Raw genomic sequence first — 11,100 nt, forward strand, 5'->3', positions numbered from 1 at the left:
CTGCCTCAGCATTCACTCATTATGAGGGGGAGCACTCCACTAGTTTGGTTTTTTATCTCTACTATGTGGTATTTCACCATTTTGTAGGCTTGAATAAGGAACAGAAAAAGACCTCTGCTGTTTCCTTCACCTTCAAGAAGACACCATGGTAAATACAATGTGCCAACCATTTCTTACATTTTTCAAGACCACCTGAGCATGCTCCAACACCAGATGCTACTTCATTCCTGCTTCAAGCATTAAGTTTAATTGGTTATTACTTCTTCAGGAGCTTAGCTGCGTGGAGACAACTCATACTTGATATATGTAATTGGTCTCAGTTAAAGGATGTTCTGTGATATACTTTAACAGTTAGTATGAACTGAGTATCCCATGCTGTCATTCAGGTCCTATGTGAACAATTTTGCCTGACCCAGTACTGTGATCCCTTGCCCAAGGCAACACTTCAAAAGCTCGTGCATCAGTGCAGTACATGAAGAGCTCACATAAGAGATGCAGGAAAGGGTAGGGATGACTGAAGACAGTCAATTCAGGCAGGCACAGTAACACCTCTTTCTCCTTTCTTCTACCTGTTCACCCTGTAAAAAAGCTCCACAGCCTGTAATACAACCGTGTATGAAAGGTATTTTTTCTCTTCCCATTATTTTTACAATCAAGTAACTGGACCAGCTATTACTAAAAAAAAAAAAAAAAAAAAAATAAAGAGTCTCTTCCAGACAGTTATAGAAGATTCTTCTTTTGAGTTTTATTTGTTTATAGGAACATCAGCACATATTTCAACTTAGGTATTTTACTGCAACAAGGAAATCCATTACCTCATTAAGCTTCAGCAAGGTGACCTATGTTTTATACGCAATGGAAAAGATTAAAGTGTCTCCCTTTGTTGCACAACAGTTTAAAGCTTCAAACTCTAAGTAAATACCTCACTGAATTAAACAAGCAGACACTTGGCTTGATTATGAAATGCTTTCGTTGGATGAGTGAAGTGTTTTCTGAGTAGAGCAATTAATCTGTAAGCCACAGGCACTACTACAAGAGTGGTATCAGAGTAGAAGTGGTGACATTTCAGTAGTCTGTGCAAGAATTCCACTCTACTTTTTGCAAGCTGCATATCTTGAAGATACATTCTCCCAGTTGATCACATTCCAGATGGCTTTCAAATAATCAGGTCGAACATTTTTATACTGAAGATAATAAGCATGTTCCCATACATCGATTCCTAGCAAAGGAATGAGACCTGTGAAAAAAAGAGGATAAATTATGCATATCTATGAAAACATGCTTTACATTTGAAGTTCTATGTTGCATCCCCAGGCTGTGCCCAATTACTGAGTTTTAATCTGCAGGAAGACAAAGAGCTCTGCAGCACATGGGTGCTTACTGCAACATTTTACAGAACTGAGTGTCACATGCACATACTGCACAAAATGAAACAGGTGATTCAGGTAAACACATCTATAAATACTCTAGAACTGCCTTGAAGACATAACTGAAACCAGATGAAGTAATTTTTGAAAGGTTTACATCTTTTGCGCAGTTATGCAAGCACTTTCATGAAAAATTACACTATGATGATCTCTTGGCATGCCAGTTTGCTTCCAATATTTTAATTACAAGTTATTCCTTAAATGTCTAATTACCTCCTCGCTTTTGTGCTAAAATATCCTTCTCACTGAATTTTTAATGGGAAGTTCTCATGAGGGGAGGATAAAATTACCCCCATTATGCTCTAAGTTCCTATACTAAAATCTCTATTTTTTCCCCCTACTGATAACACAGACTACTGACAACACATGAAATTTCTATGAATTCTCTATAAATTCTACAGAACATGTTTTAAAGATATCTGCAAAAGGATCTGGACAAGCAGTCACTGCAGGCAGGATTCTCATTAGCCATGATCTCTTCTCTCAGGGAAGGGTGTCCAGCCTGTCTTTACCATTTCCATGTCTCTCTAAGCAAGTAAAAATATCTTCAAAAGTGATCACTGCCAGTACTGTAATGCTTGCCTAGCTGCAAGATTTACCCACATCCTAGGATTATTTAACTGACACTCATTACTCTTTGCCAATATTGAGGAAGCAAATCATAAGGTTCCATTTTAAATCCAGCCTACATGGTAACAATTTACTATGTGCACCTTCCCCTCTCCTGTTGTTTGGCCTACACTGACGATTTTGTGAATAGCTCCTCTGTCAGAGAAAAAAAATCCGAAGGCAAGAGGCTTAATCTTGTTTGATACAGGCAAGTTACTCCAGTTTCTCAAAAATAATCCAAAGAAGCCTAAATTAAAATTATTGTCTAAGCGGAAAACACTTCCACAGTATGGCCCATCTATTTTGCCTTGGACTAGAGACTTTTAACCCTACTGCTCTTCACAGTTTTACGTCCTGCTTTACAAATGCTGTTTTAAAAACTGCAAGTTTTCACTTCTGCTGGTACAGACATTCTGTTTTCCAGATTTATCCAGCAATTTCCTCTCAGCATTGTCCACAAACCCCTTTTCAGATCTCATACCCTTGCCTATGAAATCTACAAAGACAGAAGCAGAGGGGAAGGACAGACACCTGACCTGTTGTTCCTTGCAAAGGGTCTTGATTTGCACAAGCTGCTATTTGTAGGCGTCCCTGCTCTTTGTTATAGCCAAGCCACCCCCAGCCTGATCCTTGAACACCAACTGATAGGGCTGTCAGCTTCTCCTTGAAGTTTGCAAAGGAACCAAAGTCACGCTTGATGGCTTCCATCAATTCTCCTTTAAAAAAAAAACACAGAAAGATGAGAGGCATATAAACTTCATTCAAACCCCAAGTTTATGTAACAGCTTTTTTGAGATCTGTATTATAGGGCCTTCACCTTTAATTGCATGTCACTTGTAGGTAATCAGCACTCTGTCCTCCCCAAGGGGATTTCTTCCCTTAGGCTTTATCTGCTAACCTATCCCTATTTGAACTGGAGCACAACAACTCCAGTCAACAAGGCTGGGTGGGTCTGCAGGACATTTCTTCCCTTTCTGTGAACCCGAGTACCTCTGGCAACTTAATTAGCATAGCTTTATACAAGTATTTTCTCTTATAAAGATGGAAAAGGACAATATAGAGCAATAGCCAAGCATTTTGCAGTGTTTACATAATCAGCTTTAGAAATTAAAAATACTTCGCACAAGGCTAGCTGTTTATACTCTTGGCTTCCATCCAAAAAAACACCCAAACTCCTCAGAAATGTGTAACTGTCACACAGAAAGGTGAATTAACTCTGAAAAATAAAGATTGTTTAGACTCTTTCAAAGAAAAAAGAGATCGTCATTTCTACTTGTTAATTAAAACTGATGCAACGAACCACTGTAACAAGCACTAACCTTTAGGCTCCCCTCCTCCATTTGGAGAAAGGTTTGTCCAGAAGATGGTGTGATTGATGTGACCCCCACCGTTGAACTTCAGTGCAGGCTGAAGTGACACCTGAGTTGTAACATCACCTAAAGATGCAGAATATAAAAATACATAGATAAATAAAACCATTATCATCACCACAGTAGGCTGTAAGTTGCCACGAGGCCTCCACTGATCTCCAAAATCCTTCTACCAGTCTATAATGTATCTATGGAAAACATATGGTTTGTGACTGTTATCCCAACCTTAGACAGTCACAGACAAACTATAATAAAGATTTCTTTATCTTTTACCTTTTCTTATGCTGTAATGATAAGTGATCTGCCAATACTGCAACTATCAGGCAGTCCATAGTACACACATAAGATCTACTGCCATTCTACAGCAGAATAAAGCAACTAGTACAGCCAGAGAACTCTTTAAGCACCCAGCACTTGGAAATTGTTGAGTATCACCACAAGACATGAATGCTACTCCCCCATCAGCTCACTGATTTGCAAACTAAGAATTTTTAAATTTCTTAAAAACAATTTACAGGGCAGTTTGTGCTTGAGAGAAAGTCAAGGAGTACAAAAGCAAAATGTTCTTCTCCCTCCTATCTTTTGTTTCATTTTGAGGTTTTTTTGGAGGGGGGGTACTTGCAGGAAGAGTGATCCAGATCATTTTACTCCACACAACAGAACACTGCATCTGAAATCAAGATCAGACAACTCTGTACTTTCTCCACGAAATGCTATATTCCTTAAGGAATTCACTGATGCCTCGTGCCTCTAGTGTTGCACCACTTCAACACAAGTGTTTTGAATAGTATTTTTGCTATTAAAAGCAGTGAAGCATTTCAAAGACTTTTAAAGTTTTTTCCATCAGTCCAATACATTCTTTCAAAACAAATCAGGGGCCAGTTGTTTCCTTCACACTCTCTCAGGAATGAGTGGTAGAAATTTTCCTATAGCAAAAAAAGAGTGACCTCAACACAGACATGGAGGCAAGCCCCAAAGCAGTAGCACACCTGTTACTAAGGTTTTAATTCAGGATTCCATGTTCTCAGCATCTCCTTGTACCCTTCACAAACTACAGACAGGTACAGGACTGAAACAAAGCATCCAATGTAGTTTGTAAGAACACTATCTGGATATCAAGGATAAGATATCTCTCATGCCCAGTCAAATGGCATCTTCAGGACATTTTCCTTGAATTTTGCATGCCTTAATAAACCTTCCAAGTTCATTCAGAGCACACAACATATTGCAAGCCAGAAACAAAAAAAATAATTCAGAATGTCTTTAATACATTCATCACTGTTTATTCTACCGTTCCTTAGAAGAATTCACTCCACAAGACCACTAGGAACCATAGTTGGCATTTGACCATTGCCCTTAAAACAAAAATATTTGTGCTGCTGAACACTGCACTGGGAAAAAAAAAAAAGGAAAAAACGGTAACTTGCCCTTAAATTACAAAGTTACAGTGGAAGGATATTGGAATTTCTTGGTATACAGAGTCCATGGACAATTCAGTAAATCACGACAGACAGCTCAGAGGTGCTTAGGACACTACTCAGCTCAGCTTCTCAGTCAAAGTCATTTGTTTCCTTGCAATGGTGCAGCACAGGTCACTTGATGGTCAGAGAGGAGCAGGGAAAACTGTGGTACTCAAAAGTTTTCACTAAGTTTCAGGTGAATATCCTTCAATTAGCAAATCTCATACATTTTGATAGACCAGTAACCAGAACCAGTTTATGCTGAAACAAAGTCCTGTGCTGCACCCTATCACAGAAGTGCATACTCATTTTCAAGTAAGTTGACAACATAAGACAAGAGGACAGCTTTTACTTTTTTCTACGCAGACATAGATAGGTGAAGAACATGTTAAAGATAATCTGAAGAGAATACTTCACTTCTGCTGCTGAACAAGAGCCATTGACAAGGTTCTGTTGTCCAGAAGAGGTATTAAGATAGTGATCAGATTTGTTATGACACTGATAAAGAGCGCAGCAAGATTCAAAAAACTGACAATATTGACAGAATGAGGTGACAGTTCAGACTTCGTCCTTTCCTAAAGTCTGGCCTTAGAAATTTTTCTAATGATGGTCAAAACACTACACAAAGGATACCAATTAGGGGGAAAAAACCCCCAAACCACACCAAACAATACACTCTCAAATATCTCAGTTAAGTGTTTGTCTGCTTTGATGTGCATGACCACCACCAATTAATAATCCATTTGCAAAATAATCTACACAAAATCCTCAGGGAAAACTGATCTCTACCTTTAGGTACAACATTTCAACAGCAACCCATGAGATGCTACCAAAAGCCACGATTTTTAAAAAATACCTCAAAGGATCCACAGCACTGCCAGTGTTTCTGATAACCAAAAATTCTGCCTCCACTAATGGCTGAAGCTTTGGTCATTAAACAGTACCAGTAACCTCAGCAGCAGACACACTATCTTAGAGTTCAGTTCCCTCCCCAGTTGTGTCTGCACTAATTACATCTCTGGAATACACCTTTCCTGGATCCACCACTGGCAGGGCAAGACAGCAATCAATCTTGATCTCCTGATTCTTAACTGAATCGCATTACTTCATTAATTTAGACAGAATAAGTTAATTTTAGGCTTGCTTCGGCACTTGAAAATCTCCATTCTCTATTCAGGCACACTGGCAATTATTTAGCAAGGGATGCGTGGTTCAACTTACACAGATATCGGCAACTCTCACTTTCAACTGAGCCCAGCTAAAATTACACTGTGAAGCCGTCTGGCAAATAGCCAGAGGTGAGCCTATACAGTAATCACTTCTTTGAGGTAAACCGACACCCTTTAGGAAGATCAACACAAGAAGAAAAAAAAAAACAAACCAGGAAAATATTCCATCTTCTTAAAAAGATAGACATGTAATTTCAGACATGTTCCTTGGTCCCAGCAAAAGTAGTTTTGGAAAAAAAAAAACATTTTGCGTTGCAGTGTAGCTCTGCTACAACTGCAAAGTTTTCACAGAAGTCAGTGCCTCTAAAGATTTCAGATTCCAACAAAAAAAATTCTGTGATGGCTTGCTGCTTATTTTACTGTCTCACACAGACTTGCAGCCTACACGACCCCTTAATCCAGCCCAGTGATGTAACTGATACCCAAATTCAGGTCTCTTCACTGTGTGTTACATATGTTAACTGCATATTCATCTTACCTCCATTTGTAGGCAACTGAGATTATTTACCAAGACTAAGCAGAGCATCTGATGTGAAAACCATCAAGACACACAAATTTCATTTTATATAACTTTGCTACTAACCTTTTATTACAAAGTACTCATTCAGTAAAATGACTGAAATTTCCTATTGTCTCAGACTTTGTTTGGTTCTAATTACTAATGTAAATATGGACTAAACCCACAAGTACCAATAAATTTTCTTCTAGTTTTACAGTACTACAGAGAACAGAATCCATGCTTTTTAGTTTCACTAAATTTCCAATTATCAGCACCACTGAAGCTTACAATGAGAGATTTTACCTAACAATACTACAGGTACATAATCCAAAACTTTTAAGACAAACTATTTCCCTTTTTTTCCTCTCTTGTATCATCTTTGCTGATAAGTTTCCATCTCACCTGTCAATTGTGGATATACAAACCTTTTGCCAGTGCCTCTTTGTATTTCTCCTCTGCAACGTTCAGGTTGTTCACGTAGGCAGCATGATGTTTGCTGTGGTGCAGCTGCATGATCTCTGCATTAATATGAGGTTCCAGAGCAGCATAATCATATGGCAAGTCAGGAAGAGTGTGCTTTTGCCTAGGAACCAAGCATCCCAATGGTGCTACCAGCTTAGCACTGCTTCTAGAAGAGAAAAAAAAACCCAGAAGGAAACAGTCTTACTCAGTAATACTGGGGCTTTACCAGTGAAATAGACTGAAACCATCACTGTTATAATCAGCTGCTTTAAGTACTGGGGTATCCTAAGTGAAGAAGTCAAATTTTCATTTTTCAAGAGCTCAAAGCAAGCATACTCTGTAGCTTAACTGCAAAGATGAATTCATAGAAAGGCCACATATACAAGGCTTTTTGCAGTGTAAAGTTACTGCTTCTCAAATCAAGACCCCAGACCACTGCAGAGAGTCACACACCCTCCCAAACATGCAGGTCAGTGAAAAGGAAGGATGAGAATGGGAAGACAGTAATAACACGCTGACATTCAAAGCTTCGCCTAATCTTTATTGATTAAAAATAGAAGCAAAGCTGCTGCTGAGGTGCCCTTCCCTCACTATTCACAAGGTCCCCGTACTGCAATATAAAAGGGCTAAAAAACCTGTACAGTCATCGAGTTTCCAGGACTGAACCTCTACAGCACTAACACTGGCAAACATGTGCTTCCCTCTCTCCACAGTGGGTCCCGGGAAAGCACACGGAACGTGATGCCGGGGCAGCCGCGATGACCGGCACAGAAAATCGCGCAGGTGGTGTTACCCTTCCCCATTTTAACACCTCGCACTTGTCAGGCGACATGACAAGGGCCATGACGACAGGAGAACCGCCGGGTCGGCAGGACTGTGAGCTCCTGAGGCCCTTCGCCGTATCGCTGGTGACCTTGACATAACCCTGGGACACAACACAAGCAAAACCCTCGGGGCCCTGAAGGGTGGCCGTGGGGGGCGACTCCAGACAGCAAAGACGACAGGGTCTGCAGCACTATGTCGGGCCACCACTGCCCCTGGATGGAGGGCGACGACAGAACGTGGGAGGGCGCAAGGACGACCGCCAGCAGCCCCCTGCCCCGGGCCGGCGCTGCCAGGGACGGACAGCCGGCAGCAGCGCGACTTCCCTCCGCGCGAAATGGCGGGGGGGCCGAGGGGCGAGAAGACGACCCTCCCGCCCCCTCCTCCCCCGCTTCCCTCTTCCCCCCCCCCACGGCTCGGCGGCGGAGGAGGAGGGCGAGGGCGGCGCGGCTGCCGCCTCACGCCGCGGGGCTCTGACCGACCCCGCGCTGCCCCCGCGCGCGGCCCCGTCCTCACCTGCCCGCGGAGGCAAAGCGGCACAACATGGCGGCGCCTGGAGCCGGGCGCGACACAGACGGCGCAGCCGCGTCCCCGCCCGCCCCCGCGGCTGAGGGGGCCGAGCTCCGCCGGGCCGCGGGTGACCTGGTTCCGCAGTCACAATGTTTCTTCAGATGGAGGAAAACGGCATTTTTTAAACAAGGGGCGTAGCGCGTCGCTATTAGCAGAACCGCTGTTTAGAGTCGTTATCTTAAAACTCGGGCCCTCCGTAGCTCTAAGCGAGGCGAGGCTGCCCAGGAACCCCTACGAAGCATAAGGAAGCGCCCCGGGTACCTGTGCCTGTTGTAGGGCTGCTGGACACCCGGCTCCTGTCTCCTCTCCGAGAGGGGACAGCACCACAGCACAGCTGTGATTAGCTTTTGAAAACCTGCCTGGCTAAGACATGTTTTGTCAGTTTAGTGCCAGGACTAGCAGCACTAACAAATACCTTTTCAGCTATTTTGTCTACGACTTACTTTTGCTGGTTCATTTCTTTTAGCCATTTTTGAGTGCATCTTGCTTCCCAACGTCTGCTTTCCTCGTGGTAGCAAATCAGTGGCCTTTGGTGCTCACGAAAATCCTTCATTCAGCTAAATTCAGCTCCCATCAGCTAAAATAATCAGTATGGTTAGTGCAAACGAGTTCAGAGACCCATTAAAAACTGGTTCTCCAGAAAGGTCAGTGAGGAGAGCTCATCCCTCAGTTAGGAGGCACTCTGCAGACAAGACAAACATTAGGTAAAATTTAAATTGTGTGGAAGTCATCTCTCTTCCCACAAAACCTTCAATCTTTACCTTTTGTCCTTTTAAATAAACATCTATATTCTAAGATCTTACAGCATACACATTTACCAGACTACAAAAAACTCAAGTTACAAAATTTCAGTGGGTGTTAGGCCTGAATAATATTGTTGAAAATAAATAACCTCATCTTGCCAATTACCAGGAAATGCACCTGGAAAGACCCACACAGGGAATCTCAGCCCACTGTGAGGCACAGTGCAGTAGTGTATCCATCCCCCCACCTCTTGAGGCACTCTAGAAAACCACACTTGGTTTCTCTGATCAGCCAGTGGTACTCTTGCAGAAATCTGAGACTTTCTGAAAATATCTCTCAGTAGCTAAGATAAAAGGTGAATTCACCAAAACCAACAAGTTCCCCCCAAATGCTGAAAATACATGCAGCAAGATATAGGCACTACCTAATTTATTTATTAGCGATCAATAAAATGTAATCTTTTGTTAAAATTAACCAACTACATTCAGGATTATTAAATGTCATAATATAAGCACTGACAGCCAGACAAGAACATGAATATTACAAGCTTTAGCATTTGCATATACAGTATGCTGTAGCTAACTACTGCTTGTAGAAAGTGTTCCATGAAAGTAAATCAGTATGATGTATTTTGTTATTATCTGGTGCAATTGCTGGGTTGCTTTTGTTTGGGGGGATGAGGGGGAAATCAAACAAATAAAGCACCCTCCATGCCTGTTTATTTAGAAGATACCCTCTAAGCAGGGGATAATAAGGGGAATGGCTTACCTTGCCTTAGTATTTTTCTTCAACAAGTTAAGCTGACTTGTAGTCTGAGGGTATACTTTGGGGTTTTTTAACTCTTTAGCTAAGTGTTCTTTTTTTTTACTATTTATTATGCACCACACACTGCAAGATCATCTTTATATGAGGCTTTAAAACACAAGTGTCCTATAGTAACTGATAGATTTAAGTAGCAAGCTATCATCACCCAAAAGCTATGTATTTTTTTTAATGACCACACATTTTCTCACAGGGCTTTTTACCATCTATCTGATCAGATAAAGCCATTATTATAATCTATTATGAGCCTTTAAAGCTTCTTACAAATATTATATTCTACATGTACAGGATCCAGGAGATACATATACACATGCTACAGATAAGAAAAGAATATGATACTAAGACCAAATACAAATCACCACCAGATTTCTGTGAACTAGAAATTACTTTGAGTGCCAGATGCCAGTACCATTTTGTGTAGATACTTGTCATTTCCCTTTCATGCATTCAGCTATTAACTGCTGTTGTTTGGGCAACAAGGGCTGAAGTAACATTGAAAAAGCAACCAGGTATCACCAATGGATTTACACTTCCAGTGACAACTACTATGTGGTTTTAAAACACCGACATGAAGGCTGTGAAATTAAAATAGAAGTGGTACATGGACTAGCATGTCTCTAACACAGACAACAGTAGCTCGTAGCATTTTAATTACATCCACTTGTCATGGAGAATATTACAGCAGATACTAATTGTCACGTGCCACTTAAAAATGCTACCACAGAAGCCCTTCTATAACCTAGGAATTTATCGTAACTGTAAATTTAAACGATTTCAAGTATGCTCTAGAACTTTGGAGAAATACTGTTTTCAAACAAGTCTGTTTCCACATTGAATTGCAAAGCAATAAGCTACTTCCTATTATTTTAGTGGCTAAATATGTGATAATTTTATTAGTTATCTGACAACTACAAGATTCCCAAGTAGAAAAATGCTGAAAACTGGACTTAAGTCTACCCTAAGACATACAGCTAACTTCTGTCTTACCTTTGAACAGTGCTTTAAAAGCCAGTGCTTTTTCATCTCCTTGCTTATGTGCTACCATCAGTAAACTAGTAGACAGAAAATAACCACTAGAAATCCAGG

The 11,100-nt window shown here is 41.1% G+C and overlaps 1 protein-coding gene across 1 annotated transcript; it reads right to left on the reverse strand.

The window, feature by feature from the left end:
• Positions 1-720: 720 nt before the first annotated feature.
• Positions 721-11,059, reverse strand: SOD2 (superoxide dismutase 2). The gene is made up of 6 exons (XM_027633976.1): positions 11,002-11,059; positions 8,395-8,608; positions 7,020-7,222; positions 3,356-3,472; positions 2,573-2,752; positions 721-1,237 (listed from the first exon to the last, which is right to left on the reverse strand). The coding sequence occupies exons 1-6, from the start codon at positions 11,057-11,059 to the stop codon at positions 1,092-1,094; spliced, it is 918 nt and encodes a 305-aa protein (XP_027489777.1). The 3' UTR covers positions 721-1,091.
• Between the last annotated feature and the right edge of the window lie 41 nt (positions 11,060-11,100).

Source organism: Corapipo altera, unplaced genomic scaffold (assembly GCF_003945725.1).
Source record: "Corapipo altera isolate COAL_440 unplaced genomic scaffold, ASM394572v1 2b, whole genome shotgun sequence".
NCBI classification, from domain to species: Eukaryota; Metazoa; Chordata; class Aves; order Passeriformes; family Pipridae; genus Corapipo; species Corapipo altera.

What these genes read in the sequence shown, in the direction of transcription:
- SOD2 (XM_027633976.1), bottom strand. Translation starts at nt 11,059, where the DNA reads ATGGTAGCACATAAGCAAGGAGATGAAAAAGCACTGGCTTTTAAAGCA. An exon ending in CGCTTTGCCTCCGCGGGCAG is followed by an intron (nt 7,223 to 8,394) that starts GTGAGGACGGGG and finishes TTTCTCTTCTAG; the next exon opens with AAGCAGTGCTAAGCTGGTAG. An exon ending in CCCTTTGCAAGGAACAACAG is followed by an intron (nt 1,238 to 2,572) that starts GTCAGGTGTCTG and finishes TTTTTTTCACAG; the next exon opens with GTCTCATTCCTTTGCTAGGA.